This window comes from Lepidochelys kempii, chromosome 12, assembly GCF_965140265.1.
Source record: "Lepidochelys kempii isolate rLepKem1 chromosome 12, rLepKem1.hap2, whole genome shotgun sequence".
Taxonomy (NCBI): Eukaryota; Metazoa; Chordata; order Testudines; family Cheloniidae; genus Lepidochelys; species Lepidochelys kempii.
Window position 1 is genome coordinate 17,964,934 of NC_133267.1, and position 24,139 is coordinate 17,989,072.

Genomic DNA, 24,139 nt, shown 5'->3' on the forward strand with positions numbered 1-24,139 from the left:
ATATATATTTATATATATATCTTCCCCCAAAGTCCCTGTTCCCTTATAGTACAGTATATCTTTGTAGAGTAGATCTGGATCCTCTTAAATTTACTTACTTTCCCCTAGGATTTTTAATGAATGGCAGCTCCAAAATTAACATAGCTTTCCTGTACAGACTGTACAGGGCCAGGGGCAGCAGCTTTGTGTAATTTTTGGTGGTGCCCAGAATGGGTTCAAGTTTGCCCCGCCTCACACACCTGCCTAAGGCTGTGGGAGGGAGTTTGGGTGTGGGAGGGGTGCGGGCTCTGGATGAGGGTGGGAGGTTGGGGTGCGGGAGAGGGTGAAGAGTTGGTGTTTATCTCGGGCGGGTCCCGAAAGCGACCCAAACACCCCTCTGGCAGCGGCTGCTAGGCAGGAGGGCCGGGGGGGGTGTCTCTGCACGCCGCTGCCCGCAGGCACCACCCTCGCAGCTCCCAATAGCTGCAGTTCCTGGCCAATGGGAGCTGCGGAGTCCACGCGCATGGTGGGGGCAGCACGTGGAGATGCCTCCCCCCGGTCACGCGGACATGCTGGCCACTTCTGGGAGTGGCACAGAGCGAGGGCAGGCAGGGAGCCACCTTAGCCCCACAGTACTGCCGGTGGTGGAGGCGGCGGCCAGGAGCCCATAGGCCCTTTTAAATCGCATGGGGGTGGCAGGTGGGGCCAGTAGACACTCCCGGGCAGGCGTGTGGGGACCACAAGCAGGGCTGGGGAGAGACTCAGCCCCAAACATTGGTGGAACCGGGCCTCCAGACCCTGAATATTCCTGGAACCCCGGCACCATGGGCCCATACAACTTGCTGCACCTGTATTTGGCTAATAAACCAGGGTAGCTTCTATTAAACACTGCATGGTAAAGATAAAGTTAATAAATTAAATTGATTATTAATTAGGGAAGCTTCTAAAAGAAGATATATGGTCTTTTAAATGCTTTAAAGTATTTTCTTAAATAGTAAGAAACTAACTAGACATTTGGGATCATTCACCACCCACTCCTTCCACACAGGACTCAATGCAGATTAATGCAAAATTCAGTCTGGTGAACAGCAAGATGCATTCCCCTTTAGAAAGCAGTCGCTAGGGAAAAGATGGAGGGCAGGAAGGGTAAACATACAAGCAAAGGAGGAAATTTTGTTTAAAAAAATCCCAGCGTGACATGTAGGGGGTTTATTGGCAAAAACACTTGACTACAAAATGAGTGAGGATGTACAAAAGGAAAGTCAAAGAAACAGCAAAAAGCAGGGAAAAAGATTCCATGTAATGCTGATAAAAGAGAATATAGCTTCTGATATACTATCAGAGTTTTGCCATTGACTTCAATGAAGCTAGGATTTCATCCAATTAATCTATATGCTTATATGTCCCCCAGCATACCAGTATCTGAACACCTCCTCCCAAATATTGGAAAACAGAAATAATAGTGTGGTCTCTCTCTTCCTCCCCAGCCTGTAGGGGATATAACTTGAATAGTTGATATGGTTTATGTGTTTACTGAGCAAACGGTGGTAAAGCTAAGCAGAAGGGATAAACATTGGATTTCATTATAAAGATGGTGAGATTAGTTGTCATTCTGACTTCTGGTAGCAAGTTCCATTGTCTTGGTCTAGCTCTTGTAAAGTTCGGCCTCCCATGTTGTTTGATGGTTTCATTGCTTCAGTGAGACATAGTTGTCATGGGAAGTCATGGCCATGGAGGTGATCTCTCAAGTAGACAGGGCCAGTTCCATGGAAGGCTTTGAATTTCAGGTTAGAACCGTTAAACTGGGGAGCTGGTGCAGAGTATTGCACAAAGGGGATGTATTTCACAGCAACCTATTTTGCTAAGCAGATCTGCTGATGCGTTTTGTAACGGTTGTTTCTTCCAGGTATGTTTCTTGTATATTTGTGAATAGTACTTTCATATTTTATGCTTTATATGTGGGAGTCCAAAGATTTCCTATGAGAAAACAAAGATGAAGAGTTTGGATAGGAAGTTGTGTGCTATTATATCAGAATCCTTGCCCTTGTGGATGTTGAAATCTCCTGAGATGAGTCTTGTGAACTGTATCACCATGTGAGAGAGCATCTGTATCAGCTTCTCTGGGAAGCCTGGGGTACCTATAAATTTGTGCAGAGGCTGCAGCTGTGATTAGTTCCTTCCACTGTTCACTCAAATTGGTTGAATATTTTCCAACAGAACAATATTCTATTAGAAAATGCTGATTCAAGAGAACTGAAACATTATGTAGGAACATGTTGATTCCGTCAAAGTCTGCCTGCCTAGTTTCGTGCCAGTACAGACACTCCCAGTTCCCAGACTCCCCAGGCAGTTGTTTCCCGGGCTTGCCCAGATCCTTAGGCAATTCTTGGAATTAAGCAAGGAACAAGCAAAAATATTACCATCTTTTTATTTTGTACATAACTGCATAAACAGAAAATGCACAAAGACCGAAAAAAGTGGACATAATACCAATTTTAAAAATGCATAGTAAGCTAGAGGCCTCTTAATTACACATCAATAATCTCATTTATGTCTTATGAAAATACTGGGTTCATTTATTAGGGACAAAATGAAATGTTTCACTTATAAGTAAACAGGAGTTAGGCACTTGCCAACATATGTTTGCTAAGAATATGCCTGACTGATTTCTTTAAAGAAGTGACAAAGCATATGTAGGAAGGCAGGGCAGTGTATGTGAGTTATTTGGATTTCAGTGAAGCCCTTGACAAGGTATCACACAGGAAGCTTCTAGACAAGATAAAAAAGTGTAAGCTTCATTGCTAACATAGCAAGACGGATTGGAAGTTGGTTTGCAGGAAGGGTTCAGAGACTTACACTTAACAGGTCAAATTCCTCCCTCACCTAACTTCACTGAAATCAGTGGTAGAAGACCTAGGAAGACTCCTCAAACTGATGTTCCAGAAAGCTCAGTAATGGGACCAACGCCATTTTGCATATTCATAATGACTTGAAAAATGGAAGGCGTTGCATTGTGTTTTAGCCACTCACATTGCAATTACGAAAATGAAAATCACACAAATTAAAAGCATATATTTGTTCCTACCCTGTAAAATATAATACAAAAATATATTTAGAATTTTTATGCAAAAGAATGGTCAGCACTAAAATAGTAAAAGCCTTTTTCCTTTTTCTTTTGCAGGCATTTAGTGTGATTGCCATGTTTAATGTAATGAAGTTTTCAATTGCTATCTTGCCTTTCTCAGTGAAAGCAGCAGCAGAAGCTAAAATTTCCCTAACAAGATTGAAGGTAAAACATGGTTTTAAAATATTCAGGGAATTTTCTAGATAAGTGCAAACAAGGGTTTACCTATACAGGGAGTTATTCTGGAATAATTATTCCTGATTAACTCCCTATATGTACATACCATATTCCAAATTAGGGTAATCTACTTCCAAAGCGGTTAAAATTGAACCAGAATAAGAATCTTCTTAAATAAGAGCATCCACACAAGAAGTTAATCAGAAATAGCTCTTCTGTTTTAAATTCACACCCTCCCTTAATCTGAATTAATTTCTCAGTGCAGACAATCGCTTAATGTAGATTGTAATTTTACTTCTTGTTCAGAGCAATGGAAAGACTCCCATTGACTTCAATGACTTCAGGCATTATAACAGGCTTTAGTTAGTAAATAAAAGAAAACTACACTAAACTACATACCTAATTCTAAAGAGAAAACTAAAAATGTGTATTTCAAAAGTAAAATTAAAAACAGAATAGTTATACATCAAATAACAAGCCACTACTGCCTTCTTCCTCTATTATTATTGTTAGCAGTAGTAGTATTGCGGCAACCAGGACCAGGGCACTATTTTGCTAGGTGCTGTACAAACAAAAATGTAACGAAGCAAGAGAAAAGAAGAAAGATTAAAAGAATCTGTTTACTGTTACAGTGCACTGGAAATAGTGAGTTTTTAAATTATTTTTAAAAATGGGAGCTAATCTAAAAGTTATTGTTGAAGCAACTTAAGTGAATCAATATGTTTATTTTTTATTTATAATTTTTTAAATCGCTTGACAGACCATTTTATATATATTGATATAAAAATGGGCTGTCAAGCAATTAAAAAATTAATTGTGATTAATTGCATTGTTAAGAATAGAATACCATTTATTTAAATATTTGTGGATGTTTTCTACATTTTCAAATATACTGATTTCAATTACAACAGAATACAAAGTGTACAGTGCTCACATTGTTTATTTTTGATTACAAGTATTTGCAATGTAAAAAAAAATAGAAATTGTATTTTTCAATTCACATAATACAAGTATAGTAGTGCAATCTCTTTATCATGCAAGTTGAACTTAAAAATGTAGAATTATGTAAAAAAATGCATTCAAAAATAAAACAATGTAAAATTTTAGAGCCTGCAAATCCACTCATTCCTACTTCTTGTTCAACCAATCACTCAGACAAACACGTTTGTTTACAGGAAACATTGCTGCCCACTTCTTGTTTACAATATCACCTGAAAGTGAGAACAGGCATTCTCATGGCACTGGTGTAGCCGGTGTCACAAGATATTTACATGCCAGATGAGCTAAAGATTCATATGTCCCTTCATCCTTCAACCAGCATTCCCTGGGACATGTGTCCATGCTGATGATAGGTTCTGCTCAATAACAATGAAATGCAGTGCAGACCGATGCACATTCATTTTCAGTATCTGAGTCAAATAAGATTGACAGACGGTCGATTTTCTTTTTTGGTGGGTCGGGTTCTGTAGTTTCTGCATTGGAGTGTTGCTCTTTTAAGACTTCTGAAAGCATGCTCCACACCTCGTTCCTCTCAGATTTTGGAAGGCACTTTAGATTCTTAAACCTTGGGTCGAGTGCTGTAGCTATCTTTAGAAATCTCACATTGGTACCTTCTTTGTGTTTTGTAAAATCTGCAGTGAAAATGTTCTTAAAATGAACAACGTGTGCTGGATCATCATTCAAGTCTGCTATAATGGGAAATCTATGGCAGAATGCGGGTAAAACAAAGCAGGAGACATACAATTCTCCCCCAAGGAGTTCAGTCACAAATTTAATTAGAGATTATTTTTTTAATGAGCGTCATCAGGATGAAGCATGTACTCTGGAATGGTGGCCGAAGCATGAAAGGGTATACAAATGTTTAGCATATCTGGCATGTAAATACCTTGCAATGCCAGCAACAAAAAGTGCCATGAAAATGCCTGTTCTGACTTTCTGGTTACTTTGTAAATAAGAAGAGGGCAGCATTATCTCCTATAAATGTAAACAAACTTGTTTGACTGATTGGCTGAACAAAAAGTAGGACTGAGTGGACTTATTGGCTCTGAAGTTTCACATTGTTTTGTTTTTGAGTGCAGTTATGAAACAAAAAAATCTACATTTCTAAGTTTCACTTTCATGACAAAGAGATTGCACTACAGCACTTGTATGAGGTGAATTGAAAAATATTATTTCTTTTGTTTATCATGTTTACAGTGCAAATATTTGTAATAAAAATATACACTGATTTCAGTGACAACATAGAATACGATATATGAAAGTGTAGAAAAACATCAAAAATATTTAATAAATTTCAATTGGTATTCTATTGTTTAACAGTGTGATTAAAACAGCCCTTATTTTTTACAGATAATATACTATATTTAGTATAATATAGTATATATATTATACATATAATATACTTGTAATATTATACAAGCTCTGAAATTTTCTGATTTCCAGTGCCTTCTTATGTTCTTATGGGACAATTGATTTGATTAGTTCTACTTTGTTCCACATAATGTGGCTATTGTAGAAACGCCTGGCCTCACTGAAAGAGAAATCAACCCCATTCACTGAATGGAGATACTGAAACAGCAGCAGATATTTCTAAAAAAATAATATATATAACAAATATCAAATAGTGTTATGTTGCAAATAGGTGTCTAAGACCCTGATCCTAAAAACAATTGGGCCTTTCATATGCCAAAGGATTTACATGCTGCTTCTCTTTGTATTAGAACTAGTCAGTGGACTTCTACTGTAACTAAACAAATTAATTGTTCCTGGTGAACCACAAATGGTTCAGAGGATCAGAGCACAAAAGATCAAAAGTTTATCCAAATTCTTGAATCCCTAAAAGTGAAAATCTCTTAAGAATATTTTTTGCAGTATTTCTAAAGAAATATCTGCACTGATTCTGCTTCTATACTAAATAGTTTGCTAGAATCTCACCACATTTCACCAACATATTATCAGCAGTCAGCTCTATGCTGGATTAATCAAAAGAATAATATTTTTTCACTTTTCATACTTTGATAAATAAATGGCATTTTTATTTTTATTCTCTTATTTTAGAAAATTCTCCTAACTGAAATTCCTCCTGTTTATGTAAAGCAACTGAAAAATTCAGAAAATGCTGTGGTAATGGAAAATGCTACACTGTCTTGGGAATGTATGAATGAACACAGCAGAAAGAACAATAATGAAAACATGAATGGGAAGACTGCTTTTCAATACCAACCAAAACCAGGGCCTGTCCTTCCTCACTCTGAGACATCAATCGGAGAGGAGGATAGTGCAGCCATTGCTTTATACAATTTAAGCTTTACTGTGAAGAAAGTAAGTTTGTAAGATAACAATCTGCCTGCAAGGATTTGGGTGCCCTGGGGCCCTTGCTATCTCTGCCTTGCACTGCTGAGCTAAGAAACAAAGGTTTCAATTCGCCTTCTTCCCCCAGACACGCACCTCTCTTTGCCCAGCATAGGCTTTCTAAAGCACCCATTAGACCACTAATAAATTATTATTTGTACTGCAGTAGTACCTAGGAGTCAGTCATGGATCAGTATTCTATTGTGCTAGGTACAAACACAGAACATGGTTTATAAAGTGCATATCTCAATACCAAACAATGACTGATTTTTATAAATAAATTCCATATCCAAGACTTCATTTATGCACCAGTCACCAGAACAGAGAATTTTTTTGTAAATTCCTTACATTAATGAAAAGGCTACAGCACTCTACACAGTAAAAAGAAATTAAAAAAAAAATGTACATCACTGCATTATTTAAAATACCAATTCTATTGGCTTCTATAAATCCAAATACAACACCTTTAACTTTGTCTTCTTGGGAGTAAAATATGCATTACGGCACTGATCCAAGAAAGAACTTTATCTACATGCTTAAAATTAAATGGTTAAGAGGTCTTCCTGAATAAGGATGCTTTCCTGAATTGGCAGGTGTGACAGGACATGAAATATTTGTTGCATGATCGCAGAACAGTAGGCAACATGATATGAGAAATTTATTACTTTACAAATATAGATCAACTATCTGCAAAATATGTCTCTTTGTAGGGAAAGGTTTTGGGAATTTGTGGAAATGTTGGAAGCGGAAAGAGCTCAGTCATATCAGCTATTCTAGGACAGGTATGCTTATCACTGTAGAATAACTTCCATAATTATTTTTATTTTCCTTTTGCATGAGAAATATATATTTAACTGAATGTTTTGGTACTGTTTGTTCTAGTACTAGGGTTCTCATTTAATCGCAGTTAACTCATGCGATTAACTGAAAAAAATTATTTGTGATTAAAAAAATTAATCACAATTAATCGCAGTTTTAATTGCACTGTTAAACAATAGAATACCAATTGAAATGTATACAATATTTTGCATGTTTTGTATACATTTTCATATATATTGTTTTCTGTGTTGTAATTGAAATCGAAGTGTATATAATTTTTTATTACAAATATTTCCACTGTAAAAATGATAAAAAATAGTATTTTGCAATTCATCTCATATAAGTACTGTAGTGCACTCTTTCTCATGAAAGTGCAACTTACAAATGTAGAATTTTTTTTGTTACATAACTGTACTCAAAAACAAAACAATGTAAAATTTCAGAGCTTACAAGTCTACTCAGTCCTACTTCTTGTTCAGCCAATCGCTAAGAAAAACAAGTTTATTTACATTTACAGGAGATAATGCGGCCCTCTTCTTATTTACAAAGTAACCAGAAAGTCAGAACAGGCATTTTCATGGCACTTTTTGTTGCTGGCATTGCAAGGTATTTACATGCCAGATATGCTAAACATTTGTATACCCTTTCATGCTTCGGCCACCATTCCAGAGGACATGCTTCCATCCTGATGACGTGCATTAAAAAAATAATGCGCTAATTAAATTTGTGACTGAACTCCTTGGGGGAGAATTGTATGTCCCCTGCTCTGTTTTACCTGCATTCTGCCATAGATTTCCCATTATAGCAGACTTGAATGATGATCCAGCACATGTTGTTCATTTTAAGAACACTTTCACTGCAGATTTTACAAAACACAAAGAAGGTACCAATGTGAGATTTCTAAAGATAGCTACAGCACTCGACCCAAGGTTTAAGAATCTAAAGTGCCTTCCAAAATCTGAGAGGGATGAGGTGTGGAGCATGCTTTCAGAGGTCTTAAAAGAGCAACACTCCAATGCAGAAACTACAGAACCCGACCCACCAAAAAAGAAAATCGACCGTCTGTCGGTCTTATTTGACTCAGATATTGAAAATGAACATGCATCGGTTCACACTGCGTTTCATTGTTATTGAGCAGAACCCATCATCAGCATGGATGCATGTCCCATGGAATGCTGGTTGAAGCATGAAGGGACATATTAATCTTTAGTGCATTTGGCATGTAAATATCTTGTGGTGCCAGCTACAACAGTGCCATGCAAACTCCTGTTCTCACTTTCAGGCGACACTGTAAGCAAGAAACAGGCAGCATTATCTCCTGCAAATGTAAACAAACTTGTTTGTCTGAGTAATTGGCTGAACAAGAAGTAGGACTGAGTGGACTTGCAGGCTCTAAAATATTGCATTGTTTTATTTTTGAATGCAGTTTTTTTTTAACATAATTCTACATTTGTAAGTTCAACCTTCATGTTAAAGAGATTGCACTACAGTACATGTATTAGGTGAATTGAAAAATACTATTTCTATTATTTTTTACAGTGCAATTACTTGTAATCAAAAATAAACATAAAGTGATCATTGTACACTTTGTATTCTGTGTTGTAATTGAAATCAATCTATTTGAAAATGTAGAAAACATCCACAAATATTTAAATAAATGGTAATCTATTATTGTTTAACAGTGCGATTAATCGCACAATTGATTTTTTTGATCACGCTATTGATTGCAATTGATTTTTTTAGTCGCTTGACAGCCCTATCTAGTACACTGGTTTTTGTTAGCTATTTTGTAAAAGGCTGGCACTGATGCTTAGGTTCTGAAACTATGTTGGATAAGTTTCTCTTAAGCCGCTCTTGGATGAAGTATTCACTTATGTATCTGAACGTAACTACTGCCTGTCCTTTAGGTATGTGACATTAAGGAATGTGGGTTGGGATCATAGTTTTATTTTGATCTTTAGGGCCAAGAAAGAGAAACTGAGCAAATTAATAAGCACCCTCAAAAGATGAAAGACTGATGTGGGGGTCTCAACATGAGAATAAGAAACGAATGCTATGGCTAAGATTTGCAAATATAGGAAGCTAACGTAAGACACCCAAATAAATGGGCTCATTTTCAGAAGTGGCAAGTGCTCACTAATTCTCACCAATACAGCTAGCCAGAAAACGGATATTCAGTTCCATAAAGAATTTCAAGGTTTTGGAAAAATTTTCATCCCAGATTGGTATGAAAATCCAAAACCTTCAAATTGTTCACAGATCAGGGAATCTGCAATATTTAGTTTCAGAAGCACCAAAACATTCCTGAAACAAAATAAGTTCCCTGGGCTCCCAGGCTCCACAGCTGCTCACCTGGCAGTCAGCCAAGGCACTGGAAGCCCTGGCAGGCTGCTGAGGAACCAGGGTTAACTGTGGAATCTGGATTCCCCAGCAGCCCACCAGCTGGGGTCCTGAGGAGAGTGGGAATTGGGCAGGGAGATAGGAAATCAGGTAAGTTTCCACTGCCTGGTTTCCATCAAAATTTCATTGGAATCATGTTACTGTGGAATATTCTGGTTTTGACAAATTAGCATTTTCCACAGGAAAAGGGTTCTGTTGGAAAATTTCTGACCAGATCTACTCATTTATTCTAACCTGCCCTACACAGGAGAGAAACTCCTCAAAGTTCAAGAACAATTCACACAATGATAACTATGGCCACTTGCAGTATCATGGATACTTACGTTCCTCTGTCACTCACTTAGCCCTCCACTTTTCAGCTATTCCTGAAAAGGACCAGGGAGGTAAAAAGGGCACCATAGAGGAATGATTACAAGAGCCTTTGGGTGAATGGCCAGAAGAACCGTAGGTCCTTCTTAAGTCATGTCCTTCTTAGATACCTGCTGTTTATACAATGAAGAATTACACTCATAACACATTAGCAAAATGACCATCCTTGCTGATTGTATTTTGAGTCAGGTTAAAACGACGATTAGAAGACCTCTATAAATTTTTTTTAATTGTACAATCTACTTGTTTCAGATGTACTTGTATGATGGGACAGTAGGTGTTGATGGAACATTAGCTTATGTGTCACAACAAGCATGGATATTTCATGAAACTGTTAGGCGGAATATATTATTTGGAGAAGAATACAATGAAGAAAGGTAATTATTGGAATACTTAAATCTTACCAATACTTATTTACTCTAATGATAAGCTTCCATATTTGATAGCTGAACTTACATATGTGTACACACACTCACTTGTCTTCTTTTGTGGCTAGGGCCCAAAGCCTCTGAACATGAGGTTTCCCTCACTCTACTTGATCCCATGACTAATGGGGAGGAGAGGGCATTATTTGACTTTCACCATTGCCTTTATTCTGGTTCATTTCCATAGAACACCTATAATTAATCATGGCCCCACACATATGTACTCCATGGGAGATCGCACCTCTGAGTTCCAATGTTCCTATCCACACCCAATGAAACTTTGTACTCCTGCTGGAACCATCAATGCCAAATATTATCTTCCAAGACATTAAATCTACAACTAGTCATCAGTGACTGCTGAGACGAGATGTATGCAACATTCTCAGTCACAAGATATATAGTATCACCTCTTTGATGCTCCCAGCCTGTTAGCTTTAGAACTAAAACTTCCAGGTCTCTCATATATATGGACTTCAGATATTGTCAACTGAAGGATCAGGCTGGTCAGTTATTTTAATTTTGTATATCTCAAAAGGCAAATGGACTATTTAAAAAGTTAGGCTATAAATGGTCATTACTTTCTTTGTGACTGACCTAGACTACTGGATATTTTCATTTTTCAGGACTGGTATTTACACATTATAATGATGATTAAATCATCACCTTACTCCTGTTGTCATGTACCATGTGTTCAAATTTCAGCTGCCATAGCATGTGACTAAAACTAAGAAGAAAATAAATGTGTTAAATTAGCCATAAGCTAAATAACAGAAATATCCCCAGAAATCAAAAGCAGCAGTTCATGAGTTCTCATATTACTAACTGATGCAGTGCAGTCAGTGTATATTGCATTTAGTTTTGTGAGACTATTTAAATTTTTTTTTTTTAAATTAGTTATAAACAACTAGGAAATGTATCGCATTCACTTTCTCCATTGATGTTGAGTCTTTGCTCTCTGCGCAAGGTTAAGACTAAGAGGAAACCACATGGGCAGAGTTGGGGTTCAAATAATCATATTTACTACCTATAATCAAACATGCAAGGCCTAGTACATATATATGCTGCTGATGTGTTAGGGGTCTACTGCAGTAGAAGACAGGCAGGCCCACTAGAGGCCCCCCAACTATTTAAGGTGATAGCAACCAATTGGTCTGTCAGCATTATTCTGTTTATCTTCAGGACATGGTGTAAAGCTCATCTAGTTACTTAGCCCCAGATTTTAAAAGATATTTCGGCACTGCTCCACTCCACCTTGCAAGGCCCTACATGATTTAGATGGCTAAGTTCCATTCACAAAGTCAATTGGACTTAGTCTCCAAAGTGCCTAATGGCCAGATTTGTTAAGGTATTTAGGTGCCTAAAGATGCAGATAGATGCCAAATAGGATTTTCAAAAGCACCAAACTGCCTAACTTCCATTGAAATCATGCCTGGCCTAGAAACTTTTGAAAATGGGACTTAGACCTGACAATGGTGAGCAGAGCAATACCTAAATACCTTTAAAAATCTGGGCCTCAGAACTCATTTGTGCCTTAAAGGCACAGCTCTTCCCGACATGAGGGGGAGGTGCATCATTCCAGGGGAAGCACTAGGAAACATTCTGCCTTAGTGAATTAGAATGCCTTCTAGCACTTCTGATCTGCAAGGGGAATACACCCTTCTGTGCATGCAGCATATTCCTCAGTACCCACTGGTCCTACACTATGAGCTCATGCTATGGGCAAGGCCGAGTTTTCACCTCTTTTTCTACTCCCTAGGGAGGAAGCAGTCCCGATGTTCCTCTGGCTTTGGACTGAGACTGCAGGGAAATGGGTTTTATTTTAGTTCATGTAGTGTGACATTGCCATATATGTTGTGCTTTGTACATAGACTTAGAACACATTGAATATGCCTGTCAAGGTGCACACACCCCTCTTTTAACAGCCACATGGGCTGCACATGTCCTTCCCTTTCTGGTCATGCAGGCTGCATAAACCCTTCTGTGCCCTTGCAGTTTTACTCACCAGCCTGGGGAATCATCAGCCATGCCCAAATCAGCTTTTAGCCCTTCCCTCCTGGTTCCATTTTTTTGTCCAAACAAGTCACAAAAGGAAAACAAAACTTCCAGCTGGGGCTTTCTACCCAACCACAACTAGCAGGGCTTCCCCCTGGGAGTATCCCTTCCTCTGGGACTACTGAGGTAGGCTATCCCTTCCTGCAGATTCTCTCAGCTGTCCCATTTTTCTTGCAGCTCTTTAATAGGGAACACCTGTTTCCTTCGCAGCTGCATTTGAATAGTTAACATGGCTGGCTGCCCCAGGCCTCTGGCCCTTAAAGGGCAAGACAACCTGTTACACACCTGATGCATATGCCTCTCTCCTTTATATTCTCATGGGCCACACATATCACACAACAGGACACTCTAATATGTGAGAGGAGGCTTTTTAAATCCAAAAGGGGAACAAATTAACTAAATTAGGAGACTTCAAACCAAAGAAATATGGAAAAATGTAGAAAATAAAGAACTCCTGTAAATATCCATAAACTTTCCTCTGCATTCCTGCTACTTATCAGTGCAGCATTGCATAAAACCAGCAAGTTCCTATCCCTAAGTACTAACAAAAGCTACCTCTGTATTGCTAATAACTGTAGTTCCAACCTTGTTCAGTCATACTTATATGGATAATAGATAGAGAATCCCTGTGCTTATTTAAAAAAAAAAAAAAAGACTTGTTTCAGTGTCTCACCTGCCAAATCTGGCTAGACGCTGGTGGGCAGCCATGCTTGTCAGATGTTCATTTTCTTCAATACCTGCTATTGCCTTCAACCAGCAAATTCGTGTAGTTGAGCCATGTGGGAAATGGAATGAATTTGCCTGTCTATAAATTTCAGATAAATGTTTCCATTAGACATCCCAGACACATGGTTTGTATTTAAAAATTCAAGAAGTTACTTTCCTTAAATAGTTTAGCAACTATTTTATCAAAACATATAGACATAAGAATATCAGAAAAAGACATTTAATAGCCATGTCCTATGATATTCATATATTACAGCAATTTTTGAAGCAGCATATCAAATTCTCTGGTTCTTCTTAACTTCCATTTACCAATTCCTGAAAATGGCTCCAAAGAATACTGGTTTTAGATTATGAAGAGTTACATGTAGTTAAAAGGCAATAAGTATTCTAAGAATATACACAAATTAAACAAAAAAAACTTCTTTTACTATTAGTTAAAGTAACTCATCAATAAACTAAACCATAAAATCATTAAAAAGTACAAAGTTAAAGACTAAAAAAGGATTAAAAGATTATGAAGTCAAGTACTCCCAAGTTTGGAAATGCCAGATCGATTGTTGCCCATGCAACCTTTAATTCGTCCGCTTGTACTATTTAACTAAAGCACTTGCATATTAGCTTTCTTCAATATATCTCTGGTTGCCATTCTTATCTTTCGAATACCATGTTGACCAATATATAGAAAGGAATTAAATTATATTGTAGTCAGAACATGTTTTTTGGTAATTAAACTTCAGTTTTACTACAACTTCTAAATTACTTCTTTTAATTGTCTGACAGTGAAAACTGAGTAGGGATTTGGACCTATAATTTCCCATGTATTTAAAAAAGCTGGAAGTATTCATAAAGTCTCAATCTCCAATTTGAAAGAAGCATGTAAACAACATATATGAAAAGTAATTTTGTATCTGAGAAAAGTAACACTTACCCTTTGAAAAGACACAGTGTAACTTGCCACAGGACAAGTCCAAAGAGCAGTCAGCTTTCATTCCAGTTCCTCCTGGGATCCTTCACTGTAGTAATGTCCTGGTTGTCTGAGGTAAATCAGTTATCACAGGCAGCAGTTGCCATGACAACCAAGGCACTAGTGGCTCTCCCCAAGTATGCAATTGAACTGGAGGGAGTGAGTGATGAATGGCTGATTACCTCTCATGTCACAATGTTACTGCTCAGGCACCAGCAGGGTGCAGCAAATGCGTGCTATGTGGGGAAGAAAAACAGGACTTCTAGTGGTTGTTTCCCCAAATTTTCTAAGAAACCAGCATACAAACACAAAATACAAATTGGAGATAATTTCACAAACATATTATTAGTAGCTGAAATTTGGTTCAAATTCCCCATGGCATGTTTACAATAAAGGGTTCTGAAAAAAGGTGAGACAGTGAGGTATAGGCCTTGTAAAACAACATTGGAATGCAACAACTGCAAGACCTTAATGCAGTAGTATTTTCTTCCAGGAGAACCAGAAGATTCAGAACATATGGCCATTACATAAATTTTGTAGGAACTATAGAATGTTTTATAAGGCATTTGGTGCAACTGATATGGAATACTGCTCACCGAAACAAGGCTGATAAATGAAATTTTAGTCATTCTTTGCAAAATATGGAATAAAAATAGAGCCTAAGATTAATATTTGCAATATAAATCTTTCAGTAGTAAAAAAAACAATTCCTTTTAATATCTGAGACCAATTCTGGTAGGTAGACACCTAGCCCATCCTCTCCAGAAAGAAGAACAAATTTTGCATGTGTAGGTTGTATATAAGATTGCACTTTATCCTTCTTGTTTTTCGGTACAAAGTTTTGAACATTCAGAACCTGACTTTCATTACACTAAGGCCACTTTACACTGCAGTGTAAAGGTGCCCTAAAGTGGCCATCAATGCAAACTTATGCCCTTTTAGATTGTAAACTCTTCAGGACAGGGACCATGTCCTTATTATGTTTGTACATAGCTAGGCACAATGGGATTGAACCTCTGGGTGCCACCACAATTCACATACATTATAATACTACTAATAAAGTAAGGCAGGCGCGGGCAAACTTTTTGGCCTGAGGGCCACATCGGGGTCGTGAAACTGTATGGAGGGCTGGGTAGGGAGGGCTGTACCTCTCCAAACAGCCTTCCCCCCTGTCCCCTATCCACCCAATCCCACTTCCTGCTCCCTGACTGCCCCCCTCAGAACCCCCCATCCATCCAATCCCCCCTGCTCCTTGTCCCTTGACTGCTTCCCAGGGCCCCCTGCCCCTTATCCAACCTCCCCGCTCCCTTACCATGCCGTTCAGAGCAGCAGGACTGGAAGCCACGCCGCCTGACTGGAGCCAGCTGCTGCCCTTGTGGCAGCGTAACTGCGGAGGAGGGGGGACAGGAGGGGAAGGGCCGGGGGCTTGCCTCCCCGGCCGGGAGCTCAAGGGCCAGGCAGGATGGTCCCGCAGGCCGGATGTGGCCCACGGGCCATAGTTTGCCCACCTCTGAAGTAAGGCCTCTGTACACTGACAAAGTGGTGTAAAAAATCTCTAATGTAAATGAGAATCAGATTCAGTATTTGGTTGGTCAAAAGGCTCAACATATAGCAAGCAACTGTGATTCAGTGCTGAGAAATCCAAATTAAAGTCTAATCTCAAATTCCTACATTTTTGGATTTGTACGTGAGGCTGGAATTGCAGATTTGATGCTGTTGGTCTCAGTTAGAGGTTGTAGAGTGCAACATTGTATATCTGCTCATATGATGATATTGTATAAGAATTTCAAAGGCAACTGTGTCACAGTATGATATAACTGTAACTTCTACACACAGAAAACAGGGGGGAAAGGGCTGAATCTGAATTATTATATCATGGTCACTGAATTATTATGGTTCAAATCGATATATTTGCAACAAAGATACTATGGTAATTCAAAATACATGAGATTTTGTGCCGAAGAAAATTTTTAGGAATTAAACAATGTTGAACATTCATTCTTTAGGTACAATTATGCAATCAATGTGTGCAGTCTGAAGTCAGATATGGAATCTCTTCCTTATGGAGATTTGACTGAAGTAAGTCTCATTATGCAATCTAGTAAAATATTGGCACATATTATGGAGAGCTGTTAAACTCTCCATAGTAAAAAGCTGACAATAGAGTCCCATATTGTCCAATTTTCAACTCACTTTCACTCCAGTTTATATCCCCCTCCAATTTTTTTTTTTTTTTACATTCCACACTAAATCCCAGGCTAGATTTTTTTTTCTGATTTTTTTTTTTAAGTTTTAGAGAAAGGGGATTTCAAAATATTTTTTAAAATCATAGAATATCAGGGTTGGAAGCGACCTCAGGAGGTCATCTAGTCCAACCCTCTGCTCAAAGCAGGACCAATCCCCAATTTTTGCCCCAGATCCCTAAATGGCCCCCTCAAGGATTGAACTAGCAACCCTGGGTTTAGCAGGCCAATGCTCAAACCACTGAGCTATCCATCCCTCCCCTCATATTTCTAGTTCTATGGTTGAACAAAATAAATTTTACAAATATGAACTGAATGTAAACCATGCACTGTGATCTTTCTAAGATTGCAGACAAGCTGAATACATCCTGGTAGTGTGATTATCCCACAACCCAAAGCTTATGGCTCCACTCTCCTAGGAGTAAAAAAAAATTCTAATTGAGCCTTATCCAACTGCCAAGCCCCTATCCAGCTTCCCAACAGCTTCTACAAAGTAGTTCTGTGTTGTCAAGTCAAAAACCTGCAACATACTGAAAATGTGGGGGCAGCATAAAGTATTTTTATTCTTTATTAAACTTTTTCAATTTTTTTTTATAACAAACCAAACAAGTTCTAGGTGCCAACATATAAAACATATAAGTACAAAAGTATTATACACCACAAAAGAGAAAATACCCCCCAATACTCATATTCCCATATATTCCTAGCACATAAATTTTATGGCCCATATGAAAACAGACAAAGAGCAAAGGGGACAGGGAAAGATTATGGATTTATCTCCCACCTTCTTTCATCCAGACCAGTATAAAATAAATTAATTTAATATGAAAATAAATACAGGGACCACTGTATTCTTTGTATTACTCATATTTGCCTGTATTTTTAATGTTTAAATGAAGCTGCCATAGAATTTTGAGTCTGTGACAACAGAGTGCTTCTGCATAATCCAGAGATCCAGTTTGTCACAGAGTATACAGGGTGATAGGCAGCAGTGATAGTCTATCTGCTACCAGTATGTGCACACATATTCCTACTACCTGGGTCAGGAGCACTCTCAACTATCAACCATGCTATCTAAGTGTTGCTCTTGTGGCCTAAACTAAAGCCTGCTGAAGTCAATTGAAAAACTCACCGTCAGATCATCAGGATTTGAATCTGGCCCTAATCCTCAAGAAAGCCTTAATGGACATAAAATAACGTTATGCTGCTGCTTAAAGAAAAGAAAAGAAAAAAAAAACCCAAGTGACATCTATTTTTTATTAAATGAAAAAAATCAAAGTTGTGTTATAGGAGTAATATCTGTTTTACATAAACATTCTTAACACAGCTGACATAACCCTGAAAAGCATCCTCCAGCAGAAAAAAGGATGACTGATAATTCACTGTATATATTTATTTTACAAATTTCTACTGTAGTAGTTCTATAATTCAATGCAATAGCACCTACCTCTTCAAATACTTTCAATAGTTTGTCTGGGTGGTTTCTAGACTTCCTGTACTGGATCTGTTACCAAGGCTAAAAAATATCTTCTTTGTAGCACATTCTCAGGGCACCACAGCCCCAAAAATATTACAATTCACCTATTACTGTTTGTCAGCTATCCTGTCAATCATTATTTGTTAGTGGGCCTTAGAGTCCAATTTGACTTTCTTTTTATGTTGTCTTCATCAATTGCAGGTCACATTTGTGACAGATTATTCCCCAAATGGGTGAGAATTTACTACTCAGAGCCTTTTGTAACATATCTCTTGTACAGTATCCTCTGGAGATGAAGTTGTACATAAATAACTGTGCACCTAGCTCTCAAGTCCTGTAAGGAAAATGGGTTCATGTCCTCACAGACATGGAAACAAAGACATACTAGCTGAACGAACATAGAAGAGTTCGCTCCAGGTCTTTAAATATACAAAGAAGCCATTATCTTCTGGAAACAGATTTGGGAGAATGGTAGTATTCCTTGAGCTGTTTCACTGCAGAGACAATGTTCCTGTGAATCTCCGTAATTACTGTTTGCCAGTCATTTATAACTGATTCCTGACTCAACGGTGTAAAATGAAGTCAATGGAGCTATATCAAGTTACAGCAACTGAGTCTCTGACCCTGAATTTTTAGATCAATATTTCTCAACTGGTGAATTGCAATACCCAGGAGGGTCATGGAAAGCAATTAGGAGGGTCACAAGGCATTGAAAATTTTATTACAATCTAAAACAAAGAAAATCTCTCATCCCTACTTGCTATACACCTTTACACTTCAAGGTCAAGTATTCTTTCAACCTCCTGAAATACATACACAAATAAATTATACAAGTTTATAGCTGATATTTAAAAATTATTTAAAAAGCTTCTTATTTAAAAAGGGGGTTGCCAACCTGGAGAAGTTGAGAAATAAGGTTTAGATAACACAGATTTCCTTTTTGCAATGAAAGCTTCACCCCTTATCTCTTTTTCGTCAGTCACTTTTCTGAATTGTTCTGGTTTTGGTCCATAAAACTAATACTGATAGTACTGATGATAAAAAAATTGTAATAGTTTAACTGATGGATTTTGCATTTTTTACTGTTTGCTTGCTATCTGGGAACAGATCATGAAATTTTCAAATGTATTCATTATTTGAAATTAGTCAGAATTGTCTTGGTCTGCAAATTACAGTTTGCAGTATTATCTGCAGATTCAAAATACAAACTGCAAATATTACAAAAAATGCACAAATTGTGAATTGTGTGTTCAACAGATATAGCTAACTCAACTTACCAACTAGCCAAACAGCATGAATTTCAAGTTGTATAAGTTTAGTAGTCACTGTTTACACTGTTCTGATTAGTTACTGAAGTGATCCAATCAGGGAACAGAAACAGTACCACCTGACCTCAATCACCTTCTCCTCCTTCTTAGGCTCTGAACCTCTTGACACCTTAAAAATCTCTTTTATAAGCTGCTGTAGAAAGTTTCTTTATATATATGTCTTAAATGTATGTCTTAGTGGGACTCACATGACTGCACCTTGCACTTGTATTTCAGGGTTAAGAAAGGCATAGGTTCAAATTAAACATCAAGATTTGGGTAAACACTAACATTCATGTGGTGTTGAGGCTAGAGTATTGTTAAAGGTGGGGACCTTGAGATTGTGTTAAATCATATTCCTTTTTCCATATTTGGTGGCTGTCCCTGTGGAAGTTATAGAATCCATGGCACCTTTTAAAAAGTAAAAGGTAACTCTACTGATCCAACTAACTGTCAGTGAAACAGATTCAAACTGTGTATGAGGTATTATTAAGTGTACAATAGTTGTCATACTTGCCTAATCACTGCACTATCAGTATCCGAACCATTACTGTAAAGTGCTTTGATATACCTTGTATTTGAAAGGTACTATTTAAAATTAAGACACTATGCTGCAATTTCTTATCAGAACCTCCTGTTATTCTTTTCCATATAAAGTGGTCCTGTAGTACCTTTGGACTACTACACAGAGAGGTTCATCAGTTTAATGCTCCTTCCTGTCAGAATTCATTCCACTAGAGGAATGACCCACCCTTCTAGGAATTTTCATTTAATCGATTCCTGGACCTAACAGGGTGAAGGATCAGAGAACTAAAGTTACTAGAAAGTAGAAATGGGTACAAATCCACAAAGTTTAGATCTGGCTTCGATGGGGAAATTCACAAGGTTCAGGGTCACTTGAGTCCAGGTAATGCCCATCTCTACTAGAAAATTATCTTAACTGTAATTACAATTTTACTGGTTTCAGAGGAGCAGCCATGTTAGTCTGTATCTGCAAAAAGAACAGGAGTACTTGTGGCACCTTAGAGTCTAACAAATTTATTAGAGCATCAGCTTTTGTGGGCTACAGCCCACTTCATCGGATGCATAGAATGGAACATATAGTAAGATACAGATAAGTTGGAAGTGAGAGGCTAATTAGTTAAGATGAGCTATTATCAGCAGGAGAAAAAAAAACTTTTGTAGTGATAATCAAGATGGCCCATTTAGACAGTTGACAAGAAGGTGTAAGGATACTTAACCTAAGGAAATAGATTCATAGATACTAAGGTCAGAAGGGACCATTATGATCATCTAGTCTGACCTCCTGCACAATGCAGACCACAGAATTTCACCCACCCACTCCTGTGAAAAACCTCTCATCTATGTCTGAGCTATTGAAGTCCTCAAATCGTGGTTTAAAAAGACTTCAAGGAGCAGAGAATCCTCCAGCAAGTGACCTGTGCCCCATCCTACAGAGGAAGGTGAAAAACCTCCAGGGACTCTTCCAATCTGCCCTGGAGGAAAATTCCTTCCCAACCCCAAATATAGCGATCAGCTAAACCCTGAACATATGGGCAAGATTCACCTGCCAGATACCCATGAAAGAATTTTCTGTAGTATCTCAGATCCCACCCAATCTAACATCCCATCACAGGCCATTAAGCCTATTTACCATGAATATTTAAAGATCAATTAATTACCAAAATCATGTTATCCCATCATACCATCTCCTCCAAAAACTTATCGAGTTTAATCTTAAAGCCAGATAGATCTTTTGCCCCCACTGCTTCCTTTGGAAGGCTATTCCAAAACTTCATCTAATTTCAAGTCTAAACTTCCAAATGACCAGTTTATATCCATTTGTTCTTGTGCCCACATTGGTACTGAGCTTAAATAATTCCTCTCCCTCTCCAGTATTTATCCCTCTGATATATTTATAGAGAGCAATCATATCTCCCCTCAACCTTCTTTTAGTTAGGCTGAACAAGCCAAGCTCCTTGAGTCTCCTTTCATAAGACAAGTTTTCCATTCCTCGGATCATTCTAGTAGCCCTTCTCTGTACCTGTTCCAGTTTGAATTCATCCTTCTTAAACATGGGAGACCAGAACTGCACACAGTATTCCAGGTGAGGTCTCACCAGTGCCTTGTATAACAGTACTAAAACCTCCTTATCCCTACTGGAAATACCTCTCCTGATGCATCACAAGACCGCATTAGCTTTTTTCACAGCCATATCACATTGGCGGCTCATAGTCATCCTACGATCAACCAATACTCCAAAGGTCCTTCTCCTCCTCCGTTACTTCTAATTGATGCGTCCCCAGCTTATAACTAAAATTCTTGTTATTAATCCCCAAATGCATAACCTTACACGTCTCACTATTAAATTTCATCCTATTACTATTACTCCAGTTTACAAGGTCATCCAGATCCTCCTGTATGATATCCCGGTCCTTCTCTAAATTGGCAATACCTCCCAGCTTTGTATCATCTGCAAACTTTATTAGCACACTCCCACTTTTTGTGCCGAGGTCAGTAATAAAAAGATTAAATAAGATTGGTCCCAAAACTGATCCTTGAGGAACTCCACTGGTAACCTCCCTCCAGCCTGACAGTTCACCTTTCAGTAGGACCCTTTAACCAATACTCTCCCCTTTAACCAATTCCTTATCCACCTTTCAATCTTCATATTGATCCTCATCTTTTCCAATTTAACTAATAATTCCCCATGTGGCATGGTATCAAACGCCTTACTGAAATCTAGGTAAATTAGATCCACTGCGTTTCCTTTGTCTAAAAAATCTGTTACTTTCTCAAAGAAGGAGATCAGGTTGGTTTGGCACGATCTACCTTTTGTAAAACCACGTTGTATTTTGTCTCATTTACCATTAACTTCAATGTCCTTAACTACTTTCTCCTTCAAAATTTTTTCCAAGACCTTGCACACTACAGATGTCAAACTAACAGGCCTGTAGTTACCCGGATCACTTTTTTTCCCTTTCTTAAAAATAGGAACTATGTTAGCAATTCTTCAATCATACGGTACAATCCCTGAGTTTACAGATTCATTAAAAATTCTTGCTAATCGGCTTTCAATTTCATGTGCCAATTCCTTTAATATTCTTGGATGAAGATTATCTGGGCCCCCCAATTTAGTCCCATGAAGCTGTTTGAGTTTCGCTTCTACCTCAGATATGGTAATATCTACCTCCATATCCTCATTCCCATTTGTCATGCTACCATTATCCTGAAGCTCCTCTTTAGCCTTATTAAAGACTGAGGCAAAGTATTTGTTTAGATATTGGGCCATGCCTAGATTATCCTTGACCTCCACTCCATCCTCAGTGTTTAGCGGTCCCACTTCTTCTTTCTTTGTTTTCTTCTTATTTATATGGCTATAGAACCTTTTACTATTGGTTTTAATTCCCTTTGCAAGGTCCAACTCTACTTGACTTTTAGCCTGTCTCACTTTATCCCTACATGTTCTGACCTCAATAAGGTAACTTTCCTTGCTGATCCCTCCCATCTTCCACTCCCTGTATGCTTTCTGCTTTTTCTTAATCACCTCTCTGAGATGCTTGCTCATCCATCTTGGTCTACAACTCCTGCCTATGAACGTTTTCCCCTTTCTTGGGATGCAAGCTTCTGATAGCTTCTGCAGCTTTGATTTAAAGTAATCCCAGGCCTCCTCTACCTTTAGATCCATAAGTTCTTCAGTCCAATCCACTTCCCTGACTAATTTCCTTCATTTTTGAAAGTCAGCCCTTTTGAAATCAAAAACCCTAGTTGCAGATTTATTTTTGTTAATCCTTCCGTTCAGTTTGAACTGAATTAGCTCATGATCACTTGAGCCAAGACTATCCCCTACAACCATTTCTTCTATGAGGTCCTCGCTACTCACCAAAACCAAATCTCAAATGGCATCCCCTCTAGTCGGTTCAGCAACTACTTGATGAAGGAATCCATCAGCTATCGCATCTCGGAAAATCTGAGCCCTATTATTATTACTAGCACTCGTCCTCCAGTCTATATCTGGGAAGTTAAAGTCTCCCATGATCACACAGTTTCCATTAGTATTTACTTTATTGAAAACATTAAAAAGGTCTCTATCCATATCCAAATTAGATCCCGGCGGTCTATAGCACACCCCAAGCACTATCCCAGGGGAGGCTCTAATAGTTTTCTTCACCAATGCAATTTTTGCCCAGATGGACTCTGTCTTAGCCATACCATCTCTTCTTATTTCTTTACATTCTACCTCATCATTGATAGACAATGCTACTCCACCATCTTTACCTTTATTTCGATCTTTCCTAAACAGCACATACCCTTCAATACCTGTAATCCAGTCATGACGACTATTCCACCATGTTTCTGTTATCCCTATAATATCTGGTTTTACTTCCTGCACCAGTAGCTCTAGTTCCTCCATTTTGTTACCTAGGCTCCTCGCATTGGTGTACAAACATCTTAATTTTTGCTGTTTGGCCTCACTCACATTCTGCATCCTATTAGGCACGGTCATTCTACAGCCAGTATAACCTATTAGACTGGTATCCACACTGCCCTTCCTCCTTAAGTACATTCTTCTGTATCCTTTCTTACTTTGTTTTCTTCCCTCTCAATGCTAAAATCCGGCGTGGAGATTCAATATGTGTAATGACCCAGACACTCCCAGTCTCTATTCAAACCCAAGTTAATGGTATCTAGTTTGCATATTAATTCAAGCTCAGCAGTTTCTCGT

General features: G+C 38.2%; 1 protein-coding gene and 1 long non-coding RNA gene across 9 annotated transcripts in view; one reads left to right on the plus strand and one right to left on the minus strand.

Moving 5' to 3' along the window:
- Positions 1–24,139, plus strand: part of ABCC12 (ATP binding cassette subfamily C member 12) — a 127,496-nt gene that overhangs the window by 36,114 nt on the left and 67,243 nt on the right. For 7 of the 8 annotated variants that reach the window (XR_012154481.1, XR_012154482.1, XM_073307712.1 and 4 more), the window contains 5 exons: positions 3,161–3,268; positions 6,338–6,601; positions 7,342–7,413; positions 10,472–10,596; positions 16,393–16,465. Coding sequence is in view for 6 of the 8 variants with exons in the window: in XM_073307712.1 (XP_073163813.1) it covers positions 3,161–3,268; positions 6,338–6,601; positions 7,342–7,413; positions 10,472–10,596; positions 16,393–16,465 (642 nt within the window). In the remaining 2 variants the exon portion in view is untranslated. The remainder of the gene's footprint in view (positions 1–3,160; positions 3,269–6,337; positions 6,602–7,341; positions 7,414–10,471; positions 10,597–16,392; positions 16,466–24,139) is intronic. The other variant, XM_073307713.1, reaches the window with a different exon arrangement.
- LOC140896246 (uncharacterized) lies at positions 1,172–14,494 on the minus strand. Its single transcript, XR_012154485.1, has 3 exons — positions 14,351–14,494; positions 13,370–13,501; positions 1,172–1,956 (listed from the first exon to the last, which is right to left on the minus strand). It is a non-coding gene; the product is annotated as an uncharacterized lncRNA (long non-coding RNA).